A 23653-nucleotide genomic window follows, 5' to 3' on the forward strand; every position below is an offset into this window, starting at 1 on the left:
CATGAGACTCTTAATTCTAGAGTCATGGGTTCAAACTGCATGCTGGGCAAAATATTCCTGCGTCGCAGGGTTGGACTAGATGACCCTCGTGGTCCCTTCCAACTCCACGATTCTATGAATTGGGAGTCGGAAATATTTGATGACCGGCTGAAAATCACCTAGAATGGGGGGAGGGGAAATGAGAGCTTTTGAGCCTGAGGGCTGCATTCTCTTTTGGACCACCTTCCGGCCGGACCAGAGACAAAAGTGGGTAATAATTCTAAATTTTAGCATTATATGCCAGGCTATTTTCTACACCCCTCTCTGTCCCCCATTCAGGCAAGTAAGAGGCATTATCAGAGTTCAAGCATACATTTCCAGCGAGGCAAAAACACCTGGGTTGTGAAGTATGACCATCAAGGGCCAAGTGCAGAGATCTGGAGGACTGGATTCGGCCCCCAGGCCTGAGCTTTCCCACTCCTGACTTAATTATCTACTAAGCAGATAACGATCTACCTCCCGCTCACTCCGACACCTCATCCTAGGAGGTTCCAGGATTATATGAACAACTACTGCACAAAACATCACTTATTGAAGAAACACGCTCGAGGTCACAAAAATATAAATGCCGTTTTATTGTAAAAAAAGACAAGAGAGACTCGCAAGTCTTTAAAAAAACTCTTTACAAATAAATTAGCATGATTTCCCTTTAGGGCAGATACTTTTCAAGGCCCAGTGTGCTTTTTAAAAAACTGACTTAAAATATATATATATATGTAAATATGTGAAAATATTTATATCCACAATATTGCCTGTATTTTAACAAAAAAGTGCAACAATTTTATTTGCATATAAACTGTTCTGATCCTGGTGGATGTGCCCAACCTACTTGGGGGTGCATTTAGCCAAGTTTGCAAACGGAGGGTCTATGCTGGGCAAGTTTCCCACATTCACGAAACTCAGCATGAAAGAGCAGCTATAGGAAGGTTTACGCCTGAGCCCAGGGTCCTTTGCACTGCCCTTTTGCATGTTGTCAAGTGTACCCGGATATACATGAGACCCGTAACCCCGGGCTGAGTTCTAAAGGACTGCGAGGATAAGAAACGCAACACGGCAACTTTCATCGCTCGCGCCAGACTCTCAGGCGCTGTCTGCTTCTGCTCGGAAAGGCGATTCTGTCCTGTTTGAACGTTTGGAAAACAATGAAGCAAACTTCACGGCCTCCAAGCTGTGAGATGTCACACGAATCCCAGGCCTACAAGGGTGGAACAGGGTGGAAGTCTGACCAGCCCCAGACTTTACTGTAGCTCCTTCCCCACATCAGCACTGCCCTCTGGGAAACTGGGCACCCGGTGCAATGATAGGAAGGACACCCAGGGCAAATCTCCAGAATGGTGCAGGGCCTCTCACATTACTTGGTATAGTGGGGGAAGGAGCAGCACTGCTGCAACAGCTCCTGGGGTAAGAACACAGGCTAGGAGAAGGAGCTGAACGCGGGAAGGAGTGAGAATGGAACTTTAGCTCCTGGCAGAGCTCGGATCCAGAGGGTAGGCAGGGATCTGCCGTTGCCGTTACCTGTAACCTAATTCCTTGGCTTATGTGACTAATGCCATGTGTCCTTCTAGGAGGAATGGACAGACCTCGTATGAGGCTCAGGAAGAGGGCAGGCTGCATCTCTGGTATACAGCAACAGATGGGTCTCCCGCTTTCACACCAGGCTCAGAACTCCCATACGGATTCAGAAAGGGCTTGTGCGGCTCCTCAAAAATCATTTTTCTCCTGGGGCTCCTTGAGATGTGTGCTTGCTACGGCAGCCCAAACGAGCCAGAAGTTTACAGCAAGCCCAAGCAACCACCTTTCTCAGAAGCTTCACAGCCTTTCAGCCGTCACTGATCGACCTCCCTGCCCCCCTTGTTCAGTTACTGCTTTTTGGAGAACTGGGCTGAAAATATCCGAGCGATCCTTCTCATTTCCTTTTCCGGGAGCTCGTCTGGCGTCAGGCTCGGGTTGTGACGGGCCGGCCTTCGGTTAGGGATTCTCCCGGCAGCAGCAACGGCGGCGCCACTTCCAGCCTGAAACAGAAAGTGATGTTGCACCAACTTCCTCTGAAGACACAGAAACTGCGGATCTTTGCTAATCATCAGAACGTGGGAAGCTGCCTTAAAGGGAGTCAGGCTGCAGCAGTGGGTGGCAGGGGGCCTTTCTCAGCAGGTTTTATACGTCAGGGACCGATTGCAAAGGCTGCCGGCCTGGCAGCTCCTCCTTGCCCTTCCATCCTCCAACCTGCCTGGTGGGATTCCAGGTATGCCCCCCCAGTTTCAGTGGCCCACAGTCTTTAGCTCCTAAGAGCAGAATAAAACGAAACCTTACGGCCCTTTCTTTTTATTCAAGCCTTCAGGGAAACCTAGGTGTCAAGAGTCCTGTTTGAGAACCCATGGGTGTATATTTTTATTTATTTTCAAGAATAATAATATCTAGTTGCAGAAGAATAAGGGGTTTTTCATTCTTCAGTCAGTAATGGTGATTGCAAAGGTTGATGAATGCAATATTTCACACACACACAAACAAATAACTACTTTGAGGTCCAGCTCCAAGGGCCTTCTGGTATTTCCCTCACTGCGAGAAGTAGCAAGGTTAAAAAAAGTTAAAGAACCCCGGACGGTTAAGTCCAGTCAAAGGCAACTCTGGGGTGCGGCTCTTGTCTCACTTCAGACCAAGGGAGCTGGCATGAAGTAAAGTTACAGGGAACCAGGCAGAGGGCTGTCTCAGTAGTGGTGCCTGCCCTGTGGAACGCCCTCCCATCAGATGTCAAACAGGTAAACAACTGTATGACTTTTAGAAGACATCTGAAGGCAGCCCTGTTCGGGGATGTTGATATTTTATTGTTTTAAAAAATATTTTGTTGAGAGCTGCTGAGAGTTGCTGGGGCAACCCAGTCAGATGAGCAGTTTATAAATAATAAAATTATTATTATTATTATTAACACACACACACACCCTGCTGCCACAAGACCCCTCCTGCCCTTAAGCACCCATGTTTGGTGATCTTAGCCACCGATTCTGAACACTGCAACCTGTCCTGAGCTGTTGCTAAAAGGACGAGTTCAAAATCCAAAACAGATGACACTTGCGTCATTTTTAAACGCCTGTTTCATATCTATATCTATCTGTATGCTTAAGTTTGAGTCACATAAACGTTAATGCTGCTCTCAAGCAGCTCGTTCTCTCTCTCCATGCTATCTTCCAAGGCGAGTGGCTGCTGTTGAAACATTTGAGAACGCTGAAGTTGCAGAACTTGCAGCCAGCCACAGCCGGCCTGGAGCTCGTGTTTTTGACCTCTGTACAGCTTTAGCTAGCAAGCAATGCAGGATACAGAAAATGAGAAATGTGAACTTGGGCGTTTCCTAAAGCCTCCTTTGCCACAGGGTCTGCCCACCTTTCCAACTTGACATGCCTGAGAGCGGCTTAGCATGTTTCCTGTTTCAACACCAGGCCTGTGAATTCAGGTTGACCGGAGCTGACGGGATCCGGCTTGGCATTCAAGAACACTCGCCTCCTCTTTCTGGGTCACTTAAAGATAAGTCAGCTGGCAGCTGTCCAGCCCAGGCAGCTGCCTAATGCCGTAAGGGAGCAATTCACAGCAGCCCCACAGGCTTTATAATAGGGCGACTCACAGAATGCTAGCGTTGGAAGGGATCCAAAGGGTCATCTAGTCTAACGCCGTGCAATGCAATCGCAGCCAAGGAATCTCTCCAGTAAGCTTTGCAATGCAAGTGTCTCGGCTGTGGGAAAGGCCAAAATTGAAGCCCCTCGCAGCAGAAAGCATCTTAAACTTGCAACATTTAGGGCAGGGGTAGGCAAACTAAGGCCCAGGGACCAGATGAGGCCCATTCACCTTCTTAATCCGGGCCGCGGACAGTCTGGGAATCAGTGCGTTTTTACATGAGTAGAATGTGTGCTTTTATTTAAAATGCATCTCTGGGTTATTTGTGGGGCATAGGAATTCATTCACCCCCCCAAAAAAAATATAGCCCGGCCCTCCACAAGGTCTGAGGGACGGTGGACCGGCCCATGGCTGAAAAAGGTTGCTGACCCCTGATTTAGGGGGTCTATAGAGCCACAGATGCTTCCAGGCAAAGCCAACTTTACAAGCCAGAACTGAAGAGTTGCATGATTCCGTCTGTGAAGTAATTTTCATTTGTAGTGACTGAGCATGATCTAGGAGCTTTACCCCAAAGGGAAAGAAGTTAAATTGGATCAGCTGAAGAGTTCAAGAACGAAGGCTCTATAGCAGCCTCTGCAATCTGGTGCCCTCCAGATGCATTGGACTACAACTCCCATCCGCCCCAGTAGGCTGAGGTTGATATGAGTTGTAGTCCTAAACATGCGGAGGACACTAGGTGGACAGAGGAGACTCTTTGGCAGGGTTTCCCAAATTTGGGTCTCCATCTTTTTTTGGACTACAACTCCCATCATCCCTAACTAGCAGGGCCAGCGACGATGGGAATTGTAGTCCAAAAACAGCTGGATGCCTGAGTTTGGGAAACCTTGCTCTAGAATAACAAAGCAACAGGCAGCAAGATCTATGCAGGGCCAAATCTTATTCGCTGGAAAAGGAACACACAACACGGCTGCCTTTCTCTGGAGCTCACCTCACCCCACAGTGCAGACGCTGCTCAACCTCTGCACTCATTTCATCAGCTAATGAAGATCACCCAAAATTTGCCATGGCACCAGATGGTTGCTTTTCCCAGCAGCTTCGGTTTACACCCACTCCACCCTTTTTGGGGAAGAACGTCTTCACTCTGCATAGTTTTCAGGGCAGCTTTTGCACTCACGTTGTGTTTACGCCGTCCCTTGCCAGGGAAAAGCGCTTGGGCAGGTTCAGCTCAGGGCATGTGTGCAAACACCAGTTAACACCTCCCACGCCTGGCTCATCCTTTTTTCTACAGGGCTTGCTGCCAAATGCAGTCATACAGTGGTACCTCGGGTTAAGAACTTAATTCGTTCTGGAGGTCCGTTCTTAACCCGAGGTACCACTTTAGCTAATGGGGCCTCTCACTGCCGCTGTGCCGCTGCTGTGCGATTTCCATTCTCATCCTGAAGCAAAGTTTTTAACCCGAGGTACTATTTCTGGGTTAGCGGAGTCTGTAACCTGAAGCATCTGTAACCTGAAGCGTCTGTAATCCGAGGTACCACTGTACAGGGACTCTATGGCCTCATTGCGAGAAGTGAGGTTACAGGGAACCAGGCAGAGGGCCTTCTTGGTAGTGGCGCCCGCCCTACCTTCAGATGTGAAGGAAATAAGCAGCTATCTTATTTGGTTTATCTTATATGGCTTTGGAACGGATTTCTGGAACGGACTAAGTTTGAGAACCAAGGTACCATTGTAGAAGCTGTCAGCATGCGACAGCAGCCACATCCTAGGAACAGCTTCAAGTGGCTGGCTAAACCAGGTGGTGTGATTGGAACTTGAGTATATATATCCTTTTGAGGATAATTCCATGGCTGCCCCATTTAATATCAGATGCTGCTCATTTTATCAGGCTCACAAGCATCTGCCTCCAGTTTTATCCAAGCAAGAAGTTCCCTCTTTTGCAGATGTTCTTTATAGAGTTCCCCCGCCACTCACCTCCATAGGCCATAGGGCAGGGGGGAATGAACCCATTAAACTTGCTTTGACGACCAGCAGCTGATAGGTCTGGCTACCATAACAACAAGAACTTGCCTGGTGAAACTTACACCAGCTCCCTGGATTTATGGGGACGGTGTAAACAACATTTAGAGACCAGGCTATAAAAAACCCAAACACCTGACGCTTTAAGGAAAGTTCTTCCAAAGAAGCCAGCATTCCCTTTCAAAGCAACCAGTTTGCAATAGCTACATTTGTGCACTTATAAATTAGCAACCAACTGTATTTTGATGTATTATTTATGCACAGCAATCCCTTCCTAAGATTTTTAGTGCTCTCTCAGCTTTAACAGCCTGTCTGGCCTTCTCGCTCAGCAGCTTTTAGCTGTAAGCTCATTTGTTAAGCCAACGTCTCCTGCCAATTCCTGAAAATTCAACAGCAGCTTCTGCAAGTCCCTGCCCTCATTTCGTTCACTGATCTCTGAACCACAGACCTCTCGGCTCTAGATTCAACCCCCAGTATCGTTCGTGTCAGCGTAAATACACCAGAAACTCGCCCCACTGCAGTGATGACAGCTGCCTGCGGTTGTGCGAAGGAGCGAGTTGTCTGGAATTCATTCGGATCGACTTTTCAGGGCCATCACAACTCAGCAGGCTGATTTAGGGCACAATCCAAATCCCTGGCCAATGGCTGGGGGTGGCTGAGCTTGATGGAGTGGATTAGCCACCGTTGTATTGACTGTGCTCCAGTTTGCAGTGGCTAGAGCTGAAAGGGGAAGGGGGGAGAGGAGGGAAGGAAGCGCTTCTTTGCTGTGCCAGCATCCAGGCTAGCAAAGACGCCTGGATTAGGTCCATTGCCATCATCTGACGGCAGCAAAGCTGTCTTAGGATCATCCGGATCCAGTGATGGCCTAGTCCCATCCCCTTAACACTCCGGGGCGATCCTGCTGGCCGCCATTTGGGCATTCACTGGTAAGGCTCCCCTGCTGGCAGGGCGCGTCCGTCACATCCAAATTCCTTCCAGCATGGTGGTGCACTTGGGGTCTGAACTGCTCTGTTAGTGTGATGGCCTGGGACTCGGAACCGGGAGAGTCTCGGTCCACACTGGATCCTCTGCCTCAGGCGGCATCTGAACAGAGGCTGGGGCCTGATCCTGAAGAGTCCCAGTCTGCACAGGTTCCCCTGCAACAAGCACCAGCTGGGCTGAGTCAGGGGCCTGAGCCTGCCCTGGCTCCAGATGCGGAATGACCTTGTTGCCTCCAGCTGGGCCATCACTTACAGCTGCTCCACTACCGGTTGGGTCAGGGGAGGCTGAGGTGGCCCCTGGGTCTAGTAACCCACCGACGTCTCCCGAGCTGCAGAGACTGAGGTCTGAGAGAAGGAGAGACCTGAGTACTTGCAGGAGGAGTGCTCGCCTTCGGGCAAAACAGGGAGGTGAGTCGCCAGGGAATCAGGACCGGCTGCTACCCCATCAGCGATAAAAGGCTGCTGGAGCCTGCTCCAGGTTGTGGGAACAACATTGCTGCTTGCTAGAACCTGCCTGTTACCCTGTGCCTGACCTAGGCTGGTTTCCTGCCTTGGCCCTGTTGGACTGACTCCTCGCAGAATCCTTGGGTTCGGGACCAGACCTGGGCCGCGTTGCTCAGGTTACCCCCAGGCCCAGAAGAGTTAGATCCCTTAAACAGTTTTAAATATTCTCTGCCCACTTTCTCCACCCCACATCAGTACAGAATCCTCTGGGTCAAGAAAAAACCCAACTCGTGCAACTTACAAATTATGCCGATCAAGTCACTGAAAAACAAAAAGAACCAAGTGCCCTGCGGAATCAGATTTAGGGGCCACCAACATTTGGTTTCCTCTAGTGGTTTGGTCACAGGCCTCCAGGAAGCAGCGGAAGGAAAGCCACAGGCCTCCCTGCTGTAATTTCTCAGCATTTGGCATTCAGAAATATTGACTGCCCCTGAGCACAAAGGTTTTACCTAACTGTCGTGGGCCAACAACCGTTAATGGCAACCTGTTTGCACATAATTTGCTAACTGCGCATCGCTCCTCCTTTTCTCCATTAATGGGAAAGGGCACCTCTTGGATCAATGGAATTCCTTCTTCCACTCAACCCTGCTTCCTAGATTCCACCAAACACGAGGCCATCTTCACAGCATTTATGGCTAAAAGCTTGCTTTCTTAGAAATGTCCTCTGGATGCTGGGCCTGGCACTAGACTCCAGGCTTGTGAGGACCGTTTTCCTGCATGCCCACAACTGCATGTGGGGCCTCTGACTCTGCAAAGCCCTTTCCTTTGCAAGGCCTAGCCTGCCCAATTGTACTTGAAAGTCCTAGTTATTGGCATCCGTCCATCTCAAGAGACAACGTAGTGCATCTCCGGGGTGAAGTCAAACCGCTGAAGAATCACAGCGCCTGGTGTGGCTGCATAGACCGGTAACTTCTAACTGCTGCCTCCTGCAATGTTTTAGTGACTTCTGTGGGGTACAAGCCTGGACAGTGTGTCTGGAGGTCCTGGGCTGCTCTGATGACGAGACCCGTCTCTCAGTCTTGCTGATGTTGTCCAAAGGAAAGCAGAGCAATACATTTGGCACCAGCTTCGCTGCAGGAGTTGCCGGAAGGAGGCGTACAAGGCCTCAGGGACTCCACTCTGGATCTGTGTAGTGTTCACGCCTTAGCCTTTTCTTCTCCCAAAGATATCCCACAAGGCAATGGATAACTGGCTCTATTAGTGGGTTCATATCCCTATATGGACCACAGCAATGGACCCAAGTCCACTCTCCCTTCCTTCCTTCCTTCCTTCCTTCCTTCCTTCCTTCCTGAGTTGGGGCAGGGCCATGGTTCCTCTACCCACCTCCCCTGTAAAGCCACCACATACCTGGATGAACAATATTAATAATAATATTACAGTATAATAATTTATAATTTATACCCTGCCCATCTGGCCACTCTGGGCGGCTCCCAACCAAATATTAAAAACACAATACAGCATTAAACATTTAAAACTTCCCTAAACAGGGCTGCCTTAAGATGTCTTCTAAAAGTCAGATAGTTGTTTATTTCCTTGACATCTGGTGGGAGGGCGTTCCACAGGGCGGGCGCCACTACCGAGAAGGCCCTCTGCCTGGTTCCCTGTAACTTGGCTTCTCGAAGGGAGGGAACCGCCAGAAGGCCCTCGGAGCTGGACCTCAGTGTCCGGGGCTGAATGATGGGTGTGGAGTCGCTCCTTCAGGTCTACCGGGCTGAGGCCATTTAAGACTTTAAAAGTTAGCACCATGTTAGTGTGCTTGGAAATGTACTGGGAGCCAATGTAGGTCTTTCAGGACCAGTGTTATATGGTCTCAGTGACCATCCCACAAAATTCAAGGGGAAAACAAACAAATCACTCAGCCCTCTGCCTAGGCCCCTGCTTGAAGGAAAGGCTGGGGAGAAAGCACAAGAGGCCATTCTACTTACTTTAACAGCAGCAGCCAGTGGAGTAGGAGGAGTGATGCTGAGCAGTCGCATGGAGGCTTCTAGATCCTGCGGTGGAAGGAAGAAGTTGGGGACGACCACGGGGTCAGATCTGCAAGGCAGGCGTTAAGGAAGAGACTCTGGAAGCAGGTTGGGACTCCTGCTGGTGCCGCACTGCAGCAAATTCCTCTGCATGCCCTAATGGGAAAGGGCAGAGGCTGCATAGCTGCTGCGTCTGCTGCTCTGGGCCTGTTGGTGCAAGGCGGCCACTTTGTGTGCATGTCCACAGCAATGCCTTCTGCAAAAAACCTTTTTTGGGTGGATAGGTGGAGAACAACACGGAGGGTGGCCATTCTTACACTCTGTGTGACTCTCATCTTAAGCAGACTGCTGGACAGAGTGGAGTCCCCGAGGCCTTATACGTCTCCTTCTGGCAACTCCTGCAGCCAAGCTGGCGCCAAATGTATCTGGCACCTCTCTTTGTAAGACTAATCTGCTTTTCTTACCTGAAAGGCCAATGTATCTTCCCCCTTGGGCCCAGGAGTGATATGCCTCTAATTTTTGCAGACAGCAAGATGCTGCCTTGTAGCAGCTCAGGCTATTTGCCCATCTAGCCTAGTACAGTGATACCTTGCTTCTCAAATGGCTTGGTTTCCAAACAAATTGGCTCCTGAACGCCACAAACCCAGAAGTGTTCCGGTTTGCGAATGTTTTTTGGAAGCCGAACATCCAACGCGGCTTCCGATTGACTGCAGGAAGCTCCTTCAGCCAACTGGAAGCCGCACCTTGGTTCTCAAATGCTTTTGGGAGTCGAACAGACTCCCGGAATGGATTAAGTTTGAGAACTAACTGTATTGTATAACTGTTGGTGCCTTCCCCCCCGCCCCAGCCCAGGTCTTTTCCCTGTTGCCTGCTACCCCAAACTTTTTATGTCTGGAGGGGCAGGGGTTGAGTTTGGGGGGTTTCCACCTGCAAAGTGAGTGTTCTAGCAATGATCTACATTGCCTCTCCAAACTGTTTTTCTGGTGAAGACTTCTGTGCAACTCACTTTAAGCTGGGTCTTTACAAGCCAGGATTGTCTGCTGCCCAGATAGCGTTTCTCAGGTTCTGTGTCTGAGATCATTTTAAATGGAAAGGAGGGTTGCTCTGCCACTGACCTATGGGTCCTTCATCTTGCGTACCCCTAGATGCAGAACCTGGCATAACAGGAAGAGCCAAAATGTGGCACCAACATCATCCCAATCTATTCCCCCCCCCCCAGTGTGGTAACAAAAATCTGCACCACCTTGACATTAGCTTCCTGTGAAGGTGAGTTATGGGAATCTTTAAGATCTCAGCAGTGAGAAGGCTCACTGTCGGGGAATCTTAAGGGTACTAGGGTGATGTTGTCCTGGGGCTGCATGCACTAATCCCAATCCAGTTACATCCTGCGGTCATTTGGCTGCATGGGGCTATTTTATCACTTGCAACGCTGAGGACACACGTGGAGCTGCTTCAACAAAACGTTAAAATTTAACTTACATAAGGTGGAAGAATCATCTTATGTTACGCAACGCCTCCTCCCAGAGAACACAAAATAAAAACAGGTAAGTGGAACGGACAGGCGCCGCCACCCGTAACGAACAATCACCGTACCTTGTTCTTGACTGATCACTGATGTAGCTTTTGCAAGGAGGGAAAACAAGGTTAGCCAGAGACTTAAAGCACAAGCTTCAACCTGGGCCTGTAGGGCAAATGCTACCGAGATTCTGACCCCCGTCTAATGTGGGGCAGAGGTTGCGGCCAGCCCTACCACCCAATTCTGCTCCATGAAACCTTTCCTGTATGGAAGCTGTGTCTGCCACAGCCTGTCCTGTTTTTTACCTTCCCCAACCTGTTGCCAACCAGATGTATTCAACTGGCTGGGGCTGATGGGAAGTGGAGTCCAAGACACCTGGAGGGCACAAAGTGGTTTTTTGTGTGTGTGGGGGGGGGGGGGAAGGCTGCATGTTAGGCAGCAAAGAAGAAACCTGGTCACTGAGATGCTGTTTCTGAATGGAGGCAGCACTTCTGGGCAACATGGCTAGCAGCCCTTTTGAAAAGCCACTGCTGCTCTTAGATAACCCCGTCAGGCTGCATGGCACTGAGGGCCTTGGCTGCGATCGGCCTGTTCCCACTGGCCACAGCAAAGCTGGACCAAGAGAAAGGAAGAGTCCTCCTAGGAGAATTTCACTGTTTATTTGAAGCCCAGGGGGCTTGCTCAGTTAGCCGGGTGAAAAAGGATACAAGATTACACTGGGCTTCAGAGGCTTCTCTGACTCCTCAGGTAAGTCTTCATGGCTCTCGTCAGAGCAGCTTCCAGAAGGCTGTTCAGCTCCCACTGTTCTAAGGCAAGCGTCTTCGCTCAAGCGCCTTCCTTCCTCACCTCGGGGGCCGCTCTCTAAGCCCAACTTGCCCTCTCCCGTCTCTGGAGCATGGTGCTTAGCTGCTGCAGAGTCTCCATCGCCGCCACCACCACCGTCACATGGAATAAACGGTTCCCCTTCCACTATCTTGCCCCCGATTTCCTGCGCTCTTCCGTCATCTGCCCTTTGCTCTTCTGCAGCCCCATCCTTTGTTTGGATGGGAGCAGGTGGCAAGAGCTCTTCCAGACTACCCTCGAGGTCCCGCCTCCTCACATGTCGTCCGTCATCCCCGTCTTCTCTCAAGGGGCTGTTACTGGATCTGGCGCTGCTGGGCATGCTCAGAGGGTCGTCTTGGGTGACGCTGGACACGGGGCTGCTTCTGACGCTGCCTTCTTTCAGCGCCTGTTCAGCAGTCCCTGCAAGCTGGCCAGCGCTCCTCATGATGGCAGGATCATGCTCTGGTTCAGAGACAAGGCTGGACCAAGGGCTGGTTCTGTCCGTCATGGTGGTGATTTCGTTCAGCGTTCTCGGTTCTATGACGTCCTCCTCGTACTCTTCCTCCTCCTCCTCCTCCTCACTGTGAGACTGCGCAGCGCCTTCGCCTTTCTGGGTAAAACAAGCAGGTAAGGGATGGCTGCTTTGGGAATTGGCTTGGCCAAGGAATTTGTACAGCATGCCTGCCGCGTAAGGGGATTCGCCAAGAGGGAGTGAAGGCTCTTTGTTGACACAGGTGCTTGAAGGTTCGCTCTTTGGGTGCCCTTTGGGAACCTCAGCCCTGGCAGCATCTTCTGTTTCGTGAAGACCATCCTCGCCATGGAAGGCAGCAGCGCTTGAACACCGGCTGCCATCCACACAGGCGCCCACAGATCCTTCGGCATTCATCCCCATGTTGTTCTGCAGGTCTGTGGGAAGGAAAACAGATTCAGGGCATTGCTAAAAACGAACAAAGGGGGGGAAAGGCCGGGTTTCAGCATTCATGCAGAGGTCGATAATGCCACAGCTGTTTCTGCAGTGCTAAAGCACAAGGAATGGAGTGGAAGAATGATATTTGTGTCGCTGGGTGGTGCATCTGGCCCAGTGCAGGCGTGATACAGGCTTCCTTGAAAGTTAGGAGCTGGGCTTGCGAATCGGGATCCATCCTCAGGGAGGCAGAGAACCTCCCACCCCCAATTTTTGACTAGCATTACATCACGGTTTACCTCTCCTAAATTTTGAGGAGCTGGAGCATGAGCTAGAGTTCACCCACCCTTAGTAGTGGAATGCACACACCCTGCTTACAATTTCTGCAGAGCCACTCTTCTGGCAATGCCTCTAGATTAGAAAGAGTCTTGGACTACTCTTCCTAGAGAGGCTCGTCTGACAATTACTTTACCTTCTTTTTGACACCAGGATAATACTAAAAATAAATAGACATATATCTCTATGCCTAACACCATTAGCATTTTTTTTTACCCTCACTGGATATTATTTAAGGTCATTATTTCAGTCTCTGCAGCTGATCTGTTTTTGAGCTGTTGTAGGAGAGCTGAGCTCTGTTGATGGGGTTAACCAGACAGGTGAAGTCCAAGACCTTCAAATCTTCACCAAGTACTGTTTAATTTTGCTTTCTATGTAAAAAAAAAAACCCTGATGCCCTTCATTTCAAGGGATTTTTGTCTTCCATTACCCCTCATGTAGCAGATTTTTCTCCCACATGCACAGCTGAAAGGTACGTACCAATGAAGAACAAGGGTCATTAGGGCTTTAATAAGGCAAGTCCCTTGCAAAAGTGGAAGTACTTTCACTAACTGTTTGTTTGTCTGTCTGTTTGTGTGAGTCTGTACACAATGAGCCACAAAAGATTCTGCTTTATACACTGGTACCTTGCTTGTCGAACTTAATCCGTTCTGGGAGTCCGTTTGACTCCTGGAACGCTTCGAAAACCAAGGCACGGCTTCCGAGTGGCTGCAGGAGCTTCCTGCACTCAATCGGAAGCCGCGGAAGCCACGTCGGACGTTCAGCTTCCGAGAAACATTCGCAAACCGGTAAACTCACTTCTGGGTTTGTGGCGTTCGGAAGACAAAACATCGGAGTACCAAGGTGTTCGACAACCAAGGTACAGTGGTGCCCCGCAAGACGAATGCCTCGCAAGACGAAAAACCCGCTAGACGAAAGGGTTTTCCGTTTTTCGATGCGCTTCGCAAGACGAATTTCCCTATGGGCTTGCTTCGCAAGACGAAAACGTCTTGCAAGTCTTGCGATTTTTTTTGCTCCCCCCCTTTTTCTAAGCCGCTAATAGCCTTTTAGCCGCTAAGCCTTTAATAGCCGCTAAACCGCTAATAGCGCTAATCTGCTAATAGGGTTGCTTCGCAAGACGAAAAAACTGCTAGACGAAGAGACTCGCGGAACGGATTATTTTCGTCTTGTGAGGCACCACTGTATAAGTTTACCAGGTTGGATCACTGGTGCACCTAGCTCAGAAATGTCTGCCCTCTAGGATTTCAGACAGGGAGCCTTTTCCCAGCCCTGCCTTGAGATGCTGCAGACTGAACCTGGGACCCCATTGAACTGCAGCCCTCCCTGGATTGCATTAAGCCTATGAATATTAAGCTACACCATCCAGTCAACACAAAATGCATGGCACTTAGTTCAATCCCTACTTTTGTTGACTTGCTCCTGGCGAGTGAGAGGGAGGCTTATTTTTCACAGTTATGAACTCCGTGCCTTGCCTGATACCGGGCAGGCTGTGTCCAAAGAAAGAAGCCAGTCAAACCCTTTACGTACATATACTGGGCACAGAAAGAAAAAAGAAGATGTTGCAGTGAAAAGGAAATGAAGCACAGCATCACTTGTTTTCTGCAAAAGAGGAACACAAACTCTGGCTGCTTAGGAAATGGCCCTGCAATATTGTGTCACCTGAGCTACATCACAACTGAATGAGGAGGAGGAAAGTCTTTTGTTTAGTTGCTAGGTGAAGCCTCATTTCCTCTGAGCATTCGAAAATTGGCACCTATCCGGTTGAGGGCAAGATTAAAAGGAAAATAAAAAGGTCACTGGAAAAAGAAAGCGCTCAAAGAGAGATCTGGGGACAAGATGTGATGGTAACATGTTGTGGGAACAAAAGCAGCAAACAGTAGGGGAAAGAGCGTCAGGGTTGCTTGAGGTGTAACTTTGTTCCAACATAGGGGCTCATTCCTGAGTTGGAAGAAGCAGCATGTGAAGCAGTCTTGAGAAAGGGTTTTAGAGAAGACCACTTAACTGAAACAAAAAAACAAAACAAGCAATCCCACAATGATTGTGGAGGAGAAAGGAAGAAGTGGAAAGGCAGAGAAACAAGAGCAAAGAGGCTGGGGATCAAAGTGGCTGTAGCAAACGGCAAGGCAAGGAAGGTTTTGCCAACTTCCCCCTCCTGTTTCTTCTCTCTCACCTCCTCAGGGCTGTTTCTGAATGGGACAAAATGTTCTACGGTGGTACCTCAGGCTAAGTACTTAATTCGTTCTGGAGGTCCGTTCTTAACCTGAAGCACCACTTTAGCTAATGGGGCCTCCTGCTGCGGCGCCAGAGCACGATTTCTGTTCTCACCCTGAAGCAAAGTTCTTAACCTGAAGCACTATTTCTGGGTTAGCAGAGTCTGTAGCCTGAAGCGTATGTAACCTGAAGCTTTTGTAACCCGAGGTACCACTGTATTTCATTTCACTTTGTATACCTCCTTTCTGTATTACTAAACATAAGGCAGTTTACAAGCTGAAGAAACAACAAAATGGAAAACGCACAGGTGAAACTCGAAAAATTAGAATATTGCAGAAAAGTTCATTTATTTCGGTACAGGGGTACTTCAGGTTACATACGCTTCAGGTTACATATGCTTCAGGTTACAGACTCCGCTAGCCCAGAAATAGTACCTTGGGTTAAGTACTTTGCTTCAGGATGAGAACAGAAATCATGCTCCGGCAGCCCGGCGGCAGCAGGAGGCCCCATTAGCTAAAGTGGTGCTTCAGGTTAAGAACAGTTTCAGGTTAAGAACGGACCTCCAGAATGAATTAAGTACTTAAGCCGAAGTACTACTGTAATTCAACTTAAAAGGTGAAACTAATATATGAGATAGACTCATGACATGCAAAGCGAGATATGTCAAGCCTTTGTTATACTTGTGATGATCATGATGCGTGTCATGAGTCTATCTCATATATTAGTTTCACCTTTTAAGTTGAATTACTGAAATAAATGAACTTTTCCATGATATTCTAATTTTTCGAGTTTCACCTATAAGTGGATAAGGCAGGAAGATGGGGACAGGAGGAGCAGCTGAATCATGTTTCCTGTTCCCCATGTGCTTTTCTATTTCATTTGAAACCAACATTGCGCAACACCCTGCCCTCCATGACCAGGTGCCCCAGACACTTTCATTGGGCTCCGCAGGTTCACCCTGCACAGATTCATCTATCAATGTACTCCTTTGCCCTCCCTGTCTCTGTCCCTGCTCTGAGCCTTCTGCCAGGCTTCTCCATTTGCCTGAAGTGGTCTTCTCCTCTCTGCCCGTCAAGCTGCAACCTCCCCTCCTCCCATCACTGCCACCCCCCACCCCCCAATTCCGACATCTCACCAGCAATCAGGCTGCTGACTTGAGAAACCAGGTGACTGGATTTCTCCAGCAGATGGCGTCCTTCCGAATCTGCCACCATGGAGGTGGGGCTTTGGTGACTGGCACCCAGATCGTCCGTGTTTCTCCGTGGAGAACCCAAGTCGGGATGAGGTTTGGTGAGCTTTTGACCGAAGTACCTCTGAATCTCATCCAGCTCACTCAGGTTTTTCCTGGAAGGGAAGAGAAGTCAGAGAGGAAGCAGAGCCCTATCACATAAAGGGCCTTATGTGCAGCAAAGGATAAGCAGGTGGAGTCAAAATCCATTTTATTTTCCACTTCCTTAGCGAATCCTTTTGCCCTTGGGTCTCAGTTCTAGTTAGGTCTCAACAGGGGCTATGTCCCAGAACCATAGCTGTCAATGTTTCCCTTTTTTTAAGGGAAATCCCCTTATTCCGAATAGGATTCCACACAAGAAAAGGTAAAAGTTGACAGCTATTCCCAGTAGTGATGTATGGAAGTGAAAGCTGGACCATAAAGAAGGCTTCGCTCCCGACCCCCAGCATTTTAAAACCTTCCCGGGACACGGGGAGATTTTAAAATGCTGGGGATCGGCAGCGCTTCGCTCACGACCCCCAGCATTTTAAAACCTCCCCGGGACACGGGGAGATTTTAAAATGCTGGGGGTCGGCAGCGAACGCTTCGCTCCCGACCCCCAGCATTTTAAAACCTCCCCGGGACACGGGGAGATTTTAAAATGCTGGGGGTCGGCAGCGAACGCTTCGCTCCCGACCCCCAGCATTTTAAAATCTCCCCGGGACAGGGGGAGATTTTAAAATGCTGGGGGTCGGCAGCTAACGCTTCGCTCCCAACCCCCAGCATTTTAAAATCTCCCCGGGACAGAGACTTCTCTGCTGTCCCTTGGAGATTTTAAAATGCTGGGGGTCGGCAGCGAACGCTTCGCTCCCGCCCGCCAGCATTTTAAGATCGCCCGGGGCAGGCGGGGGGGGGGGAAGGCAGGCGGGGGGGGGAGCAAAGACTTTTGCCCCCCGCCGGCCTTCAGAAGAGGACCTCTTCTGAAGGCCGGCGGGGGGCAAAAGTCTTTGCTCCCGACCGCCAGCATTTCCCTATGGGCTTTCGTCTTGCGATGCAAGCCCATAGGGAAATTCGTCTTGCGAAGCGCCTCCAAAACAGAAAACCCTTTCGTCTTGCGGGTTTTCCGTCTTGCGAGGCATTCGTCTTGCGGGGTACCACTGTACTTTGAAAATCTCAATAAATATCTTATTAGAAAAAAAAGGAAGACAGGAGTGCCTGGCGTGCTCTGGTCCAGGGGGTCACGAAGAGTCGGACACGACTAAACAACTAAACGACAACAACATGCCCAGAACCCTTTTGCAATGCCAGGAGTTAGCTCTGGCCCCCCTGGATTCAAAGCAGAGTGTCACCTGCCTTCTCCTTGCCACTGAACAACCAGAGTCAGCTGAAGGGAGATCTGGGGTCAGAGGCACGAGGCCCCGGATATCGGACAGTGGAGAATGAGAAGATTTCACCCCTCCCCTATCCAAGAATCTCCTGAGGAGTCTGCTGATTCTCCAGAGAGGAGGAGGCATGTTCTGCTCTCTACTTATTCTGCTCCAGCACCAAGTAAGTCAGTCAGTCAGTGTCAGGGAGAGAGAGAGAGAGACTGAGTGTTAGAGATCGTGTGTAGAGATAAGGTTGCTGCTAAGAGCAGCTGCAGACACTCAGTGCAGTGCAGCATTCATTTATGCTTAGACCTATTTAGCTCTGTATATAGTTTGTATAGTTGTAGATAGAATAAAGAAGATATTCTACAGAGCTGCTCTCCGAGTTGTTTATATACTCTGCTAGAGTCTGCTGCACTCTGCTGTGCGACGACTGTCTTCTTGTGGGAGTGAATCCGGTGCTCACAACACTAAGCTGTGAGTCCACAGCACTTTGACCTGTTCCTGTGCAGAAGGTGGTCTCTGGAAGTGCTACCCAGCTCGCCTAGCCCAGTCGGGGCTGAAGTGGATGAGTCCAGTTGGTGGCATTGGCTCAAGGGCGATGCTGACAGAGAAAGCCTGCAGAAAGGTTGCCTCCTTTGTGGGCTCCTGTAGAGGCATCTGCTTGGCCACTGTGGGAAACAGAAGGCTGGGACTAGACAAGCTTTTGGCCTGACCCAGCTGCAGGCACTCCTGATGTGGAATTCAAAAGCACCAACTTTCAGCAACAGAGGAGAGCTCCATCAATGACCATCTCGCCTGCAACCAGGGAACATCCTAAGCTCCTCCTCTCCACTCTGCAAGCCTGCAAAGCATCTTGCTGTGATTTGGGGCGGAGGGGTTTTTGGGAAGAGCTAGCATATTATTTTCTAACAGAGCTCCTGCTGGCACAGAGCGTTTTGCCCTCCTGCCACCTGCAACGTGGCTTTACCTGAGAGTTCCGAGAAGGGAAGTGCGTGAGGAATGGGAGAGGGAATCCAGCCTTCCCAACTGGGACGTGCTGCTTTCTGCCTGCTGCAGCGACTCGTGGAATCGGCGGATGTTCTTCACGTGCTCTTCATGACGGGGCATCTGGGACCCCAAGGACCCAGTCCTGCTAAAGGAAGAAACGCTGTCAGTGATTCTCTGCTCCATGCTTCACCTTCCGCCACTCTTGCTCAAGGGACAATAACATCTTTCTCTCCATTTCTGAAGATTCAAACACCTTACACACAAAATCACAGCCCGGTACACCACACTACTTTCTCTGGAAAAACCATCCCCCTAGTTCCATGCTCAAAATCATTAAGGATCCCCTTCACTTAGAGAGGCCTCCTTTGAAAGCATGCGGATGTCAACACAGGACTGAACACAGGCAGATCTTTCAGCCTTTCCTTATCAGATCTTTGACTTCTCCTTGTGGTTCTCCTTTGGCCCCTGCCCAGTTTGCTGGTTATTCTTTTAGAACATGGTACACAGGAAATAACCTTGCTGTTGGAAGTGGGTGTAAAGGTAAATACAGTGGTTCTTGAACTTAATCCGTTCCGGGAGTCCGTTTGACTTCCAAAACCGTTCAAAAACCAAGGTGTGGCTTCCGATTGGCTGCAGGAGCTTCCTGTACTCAAGAGGAAACCACATCGGATGTTTGGCTTCCGAAAAATGTTTGCAAACCGTAACACTTACTTCCGGGTTTGCGGCATTTGGGAGCCGATTTGTTCGCCAACCAAGCCGTTCGAGAACCAAGGTACCACTGTAACTACAGTGGTGCCCCACAAGACGAACACCTCGCAAGACGGAAAACCCGCTAGACGAAAGGGTTTTCCATTTTGGAGGCGCTTCGCAAAACGAATTTCCCTATGGGCTTCCTTCGCAAGACGAAAGCCCATAGGGAAATCTCCGGGACAGCGGGGAAGCACAGCGCGTCTTCCCCACTGTCCTCGGACCTCCTCCGAAGGCTGGCGGTGGGGCGGAGAGACCTTCTCCCCGCGCCAGCCTTCGGATGGCTGTCCTGAAGACTTGGGGTGGGAGGAGGGTTTTCCTTCCCACCACCAACATTCAGAATGCTGTTCTGAATGTTGGCGGTGGGGAGGAAAAACCCTCCTCCCACCGCAAGCCCCGGGAACAGAGAAGAAGCGCTGCGCCCCTTCCCCTCTGTTCCCGTACCTGTCCTGAAGGCTTGCGGTGGGGAGAAAAGCCCTTCTCCGCACCGCCAGCCTGGCAAGCGGTTTCCATAGGAACGCATTAATTGATTTTCAATGCATTCCTATGGGAAACCGTGCTTCGCAAGACGAAAAACTCGCAAGAAGAAAAAACTTGCGGAACGAATTAATTTCGTCTTGCGAGGCACCACTGTATTTAAGGTTTTTTAAGGGGGGGAAATGGGGCAGCGTCCCTCCAGCACTGAAGACGTGGAGTGCACAGTCTACAAACATTAAATAAAACATGTCTAGCTAAACACACAGTATTGGCACTGAGGGGTTGGATAACAGCTGAGTTCTCAGTCAGCAGTGATGTTACAGGTGCTCTCTAACAGGTTCCCGTGGAGCACATGGAAGAGCCATCAATATGCTGAAGGCTGGTGGGAGGCAACAAAATAGTGATGTTTGAGTGCTTTGGGAAGTGCGGCAGCCGCACCGTGGAAATTATTCTTGGCAAATAATATCTGAAACAATTACACAGTTACTTCACAGCCCCATCTCATTTGGGGGGGGGCATGTCATTTGCCCCCCCCCCCATGTTCTTCTCACCTCTCCAGACTGGTGGCATCAGTGCCCTTCAATGGGGACTTTAGATGTTCGCTGGTGCCTCTTGTGGAGAAGCTGGGGAAGGCAGTGTACAAGTCCTGCGCTTGGAGGGCAAAAGAGCTGGTGGTTGGAATCTGCAACACAACAGAGAGGGAAACTGGAAGGAAGAAATATCTCCTGGGCTGAGCCAACATGCAGCTGCAGCTGCTCTGGAAGCCACAATTTCATTGGAATGAAAGCTTCCCCTCTAGCTTCCCTTCACAGAATGAATGAACAAGCCAGAACATCAAAGGGGATTGTAGATAAAACTACCACAGGCCTCTTGGATTAGATATTTTTAATTTGTTCATAATATTTGCCCAACACCTGTGTCACGTTAGTGTGAGAAAGGCCATGTATCATTTCTGACAGCTGCATCCCAAGACCCCTAAGCAGTCAATATGGAATATTTGCAGTAATTCTGTCAGTCCAGAAGTCAGAAACCTGAGAAACTGAGAAATGGACATACTGATGATCCTGAAGATTTGGTCTGGCTCCTTGCCTGTCTTTCTTCTTTGAGATGAGTTATATTTTCGAGGGGGGAAACGGCGACTTTTATCTGCCCCTGACACTGTCCGCTGAAGTCTGTGATGTTGTACCAGCCACAGACTAACTGGAAGCCGGAAAGGAGGGGGGAGAGATCCACAGAGGCAAATCCTATCACCCGTTCAACATCTGTAAAAGAAGAAGAGGAGTTTGGATTTGATATCCCGCTTTATCACTACCCGAAGGAGTCTCAAAGCGGCTCACATTCTCCTTTCCCTTCCTCCCCCACAACAAACACTCTGTGAGGTGAGTGGGGCTGCGAGACTTGAGAGAAGTGTGACTAGCTCAAGGTCACCCAGCAGCTGCATGTGGAGGAGCGGGGAAGCGAACCTGGTCCCCCAGATTACGAGTCTACCGCTACACCACACTGGCTCTCATATCAATGGTTGCCTCTCATCTGTAGGGAAGGCAGGGCGGAAAATACACAGGCGTCAGCCAGGAAAACAAGGCCAAAAATCACACCTAACTAGCTACAGTAGGTATGTCCAAAGTCCGTTTCAGGGGCCTAATCCGGCCTGCCGGTTTAATCTGGCTCAACAACTTCAATCCTAAAAAAAGGTCAACAACTTTGGCCCTCACACATGTTCACTTCATCAAATCTGGCCCTCTTTGAAAAAAGTTTGGGCACCCCTGAGCTACAGTATACCGCTTTTAAAGCCATCCAACTTGGTGGCCAACACTGCATCTTTAGGTCGCAAATTCCAATACAGTGGTACCTCGGGTTACATACGCTTCAGGTTACAGACTCCGTCAACCCAGAAATAGTACCTCGAGTTAAGAACTTTGCTTCAGCCTGAGAACAGAAATCGTGCTCCGGCGGCACGGCAGCAGCAGGAGGCCCCATTAGCTAAAGTGGTGCTTCAGGTTAAGAACAGCTTCAGGTTAAGAACGGACCTCCGGAACGAATTAAGTACTTAACCCGAGGTACCACTGTATTAGTTATGCACTGTGCAAAGAAAGTTTTCCTGAATCTTCCACCACTGATCTTCACTGGATGCCCCCGGGCTTGAGCATTATGCAAGCAGGAGAAAACACCTCTATCCACTTTTATCCACATTGTGTATGATTTCATGCACCTCTATCATGCTCCCCCCTTCACATTTTTCCTAAGCTAAAAAGCATTTTGCACAGTCGCCCACAGCCTTAAGCACACACTCTCTGCGGAGGAAGGCATCCCGAGTGAAATCTTCCTGTGTGGAATTTCACACTGCCCAACGTTCTGCCCCTGGCTGTGGCATCCCTTCATGTCCCAGAGGAAAGAGCACAACTTCACCACCCCATGATCCTGAGCCTTGCTACTGGTGTTGGAGGAACACACTTCTAAAATACCTGGATAAAAAGGGGGAATAAATATATCCAACATAACCATCTCTTGGGTGGGAAAGACTTTGGAAAAGAAATCACCCGAGTGCCCCCATGCGGAGAAGGAAACAAACAGGCTCCAAGGCTGTCTGAATGCAGCCCCCAAATTAGGGCTGTTTGTATACTGTACGTTCTTCTATCTCTGCCCATTGCCAGCTGGCCTCTGAATATTCAAGGACATTGAAAGGAGACTTGCTGCAGTTTTTCTTTGAAACAATCTGTCTGTTTTTTCCCTTCCCTGCACGGATGCCGGTGCAAACAAGAAACAGCCATTCCTTCTGGCAAACACAAAAGTAACCATTGTTTGGATTATCTCCTGCAAGCGGATTTTGGCATTCTGGAGCAAAGCTCCGAGGGAGTTCAAATTCTTTTCTCGAAGCGCACAGACCTGCATGCATTTGCCAGACCCCAATATCTGAGATGAGACAGAACCTGAGATTGTTGGGAGTGGGAGAACTTGGCAGGAACAGATGCAATCGTGGGCCAGAGCTGCACACATTAAGGCCACAGGAAAAGGACGGAGAGCCATGAAGGGAATAAGAGGACCCTGCCTCATGGGGCATTTGGAGTCACTGTCTTAAGAACTAGAAACTTGATTTGGCTTTGTTTTATTTAATCCAAACTTGGTGGGGAGTGACTGATGAAAATCCCTGCATGCCTATCTCTCGGATGACAGTTGTGGCCAGGAGCGCATTGCCTAACTTAGGCTGGTGGGCCCATTCCTGATAAGGGCAGACCTGACCACAGTGACACATGCCTTCCTTGCATCTACCTTTGAAGAGTCTTTGGAAGCAGCAACTAGTCCTGAATGGAGCAGTGAGGATGCTGTGGTTGCTGGCTTACGGGATCCTACCACTCCTGTCCTGATACCTATTTGCTTCTGGGCACGATGCAAAGCATCCAATAGGTGTGTCTTCTAGACGCATGTAGCACTTCCTTCCTGCTTAGAACACATACATGAAAATGGCCTCCCAAGTTAGGTCCAATCCCTTTAACCATTAGTTTAGTTGGAAAGAGTTCGTCAGTCCACACAAGTGAAATGAAAAGGCTTCCTGGTCCTCAGCTGCATAAGGCGCTTTATTAACGGTTCCCCTTGGTATAGAGATTGGGGGTTGTTGGCTATACGGTAACTGCATTTGGAGAATAATACCTGCTTTGTGCCACACTTTAAAGACCAGAGTTTGCTGAGGATCCAACAGAAGCTCTTTGGAGAGTCTGTCAAGAAGAAGAAAAAGTCAGAAAAGCGCCTTGATCATGGTCGGATGAAACACTGCCGAAATTCAAGTTACATATCATATGGAAAACTCTCCCTAAGGTATGAGAATGTAGGAGCTTAGGAAGCTGCCCTATACTGAGTCAGACCATTGGCCCATCTTGCCCAGCACTGCCTACACTGACTGGCAGCCGCTCTCCAGGGTTTCAGGTATGAGTCTCTGGCAGCCTGGCATGAAGATGCCAGGGATTGGAGCTGGGACCTT

The 23653-nt window shown here is 49.6% G+C and overlaps 1 protein-coding gene across 7 annotated transcripts in view; it reads right to left on the reverse strand.

The window, feature by feature from the left end:
- Positions 1 to 590: 590 nt before the first annotated feature.
- The window catches only part of C2CD3 (C2 domain containing 3 centriole elongation regulator), a 60581-nt gene continuing 37518 nt past the window's right edge, over positions 591 to 23653 (reverse strand). For 5 of the 7 annotated variants that reach the window (XM_083499095.1, XM_083499098.1, XM_083499096.1 and 2 more), the window contains 8 exons: positions 23326 to 23390; positions 20737 to 20942; positions 20232 to 20362; positions 18437 to 18601; positions 16028 to 16236; positions 11327 to 12347; positions 9065 to 9173; positions 591 to 2051 (listed from right to left, as the gene is read on the reverse strand). In XM_083499095.1, coding sequence (XP_083355221.1) covers positions 1899 to 2051; positions 9065 to 9173; positions 11327 to 12347; positions 16028 to 16236; positions 18437 to 18601; positions 20232 to 20362; positions 20737 to 20942; positions 23326 to 23390 — 2059 coding nt within the window. In that variant the 3' untranslated portion in view covers positions 591 to 1898. The remainder of the gene's footprint in view (positions 2052 to 9064; positions 9174 to 11326; positions 12348 to 16027; positions 16237 to 18436; positions 18602 to 20231; positions 20363 to 20736; positions 20943 to 23325; positions 23391 to 23653) is intronic. The other 2 variants (XM_083499097.1, XM_083499094.1) reach the window with 1 other exon arrangement.

This window comes from Podarcis liolepis, assembly GCF_965112155.1.
Source record: "Podarcis liolepis genome assembly, chromosome: 4".
Classification (NCBI taxonomy): domain Eukaryota; kingdom Metazoa; phylum Chordata; class Lepidosauria; order Squamata; family Lacertidae; genus Podarcis; species Podarcis liolepis.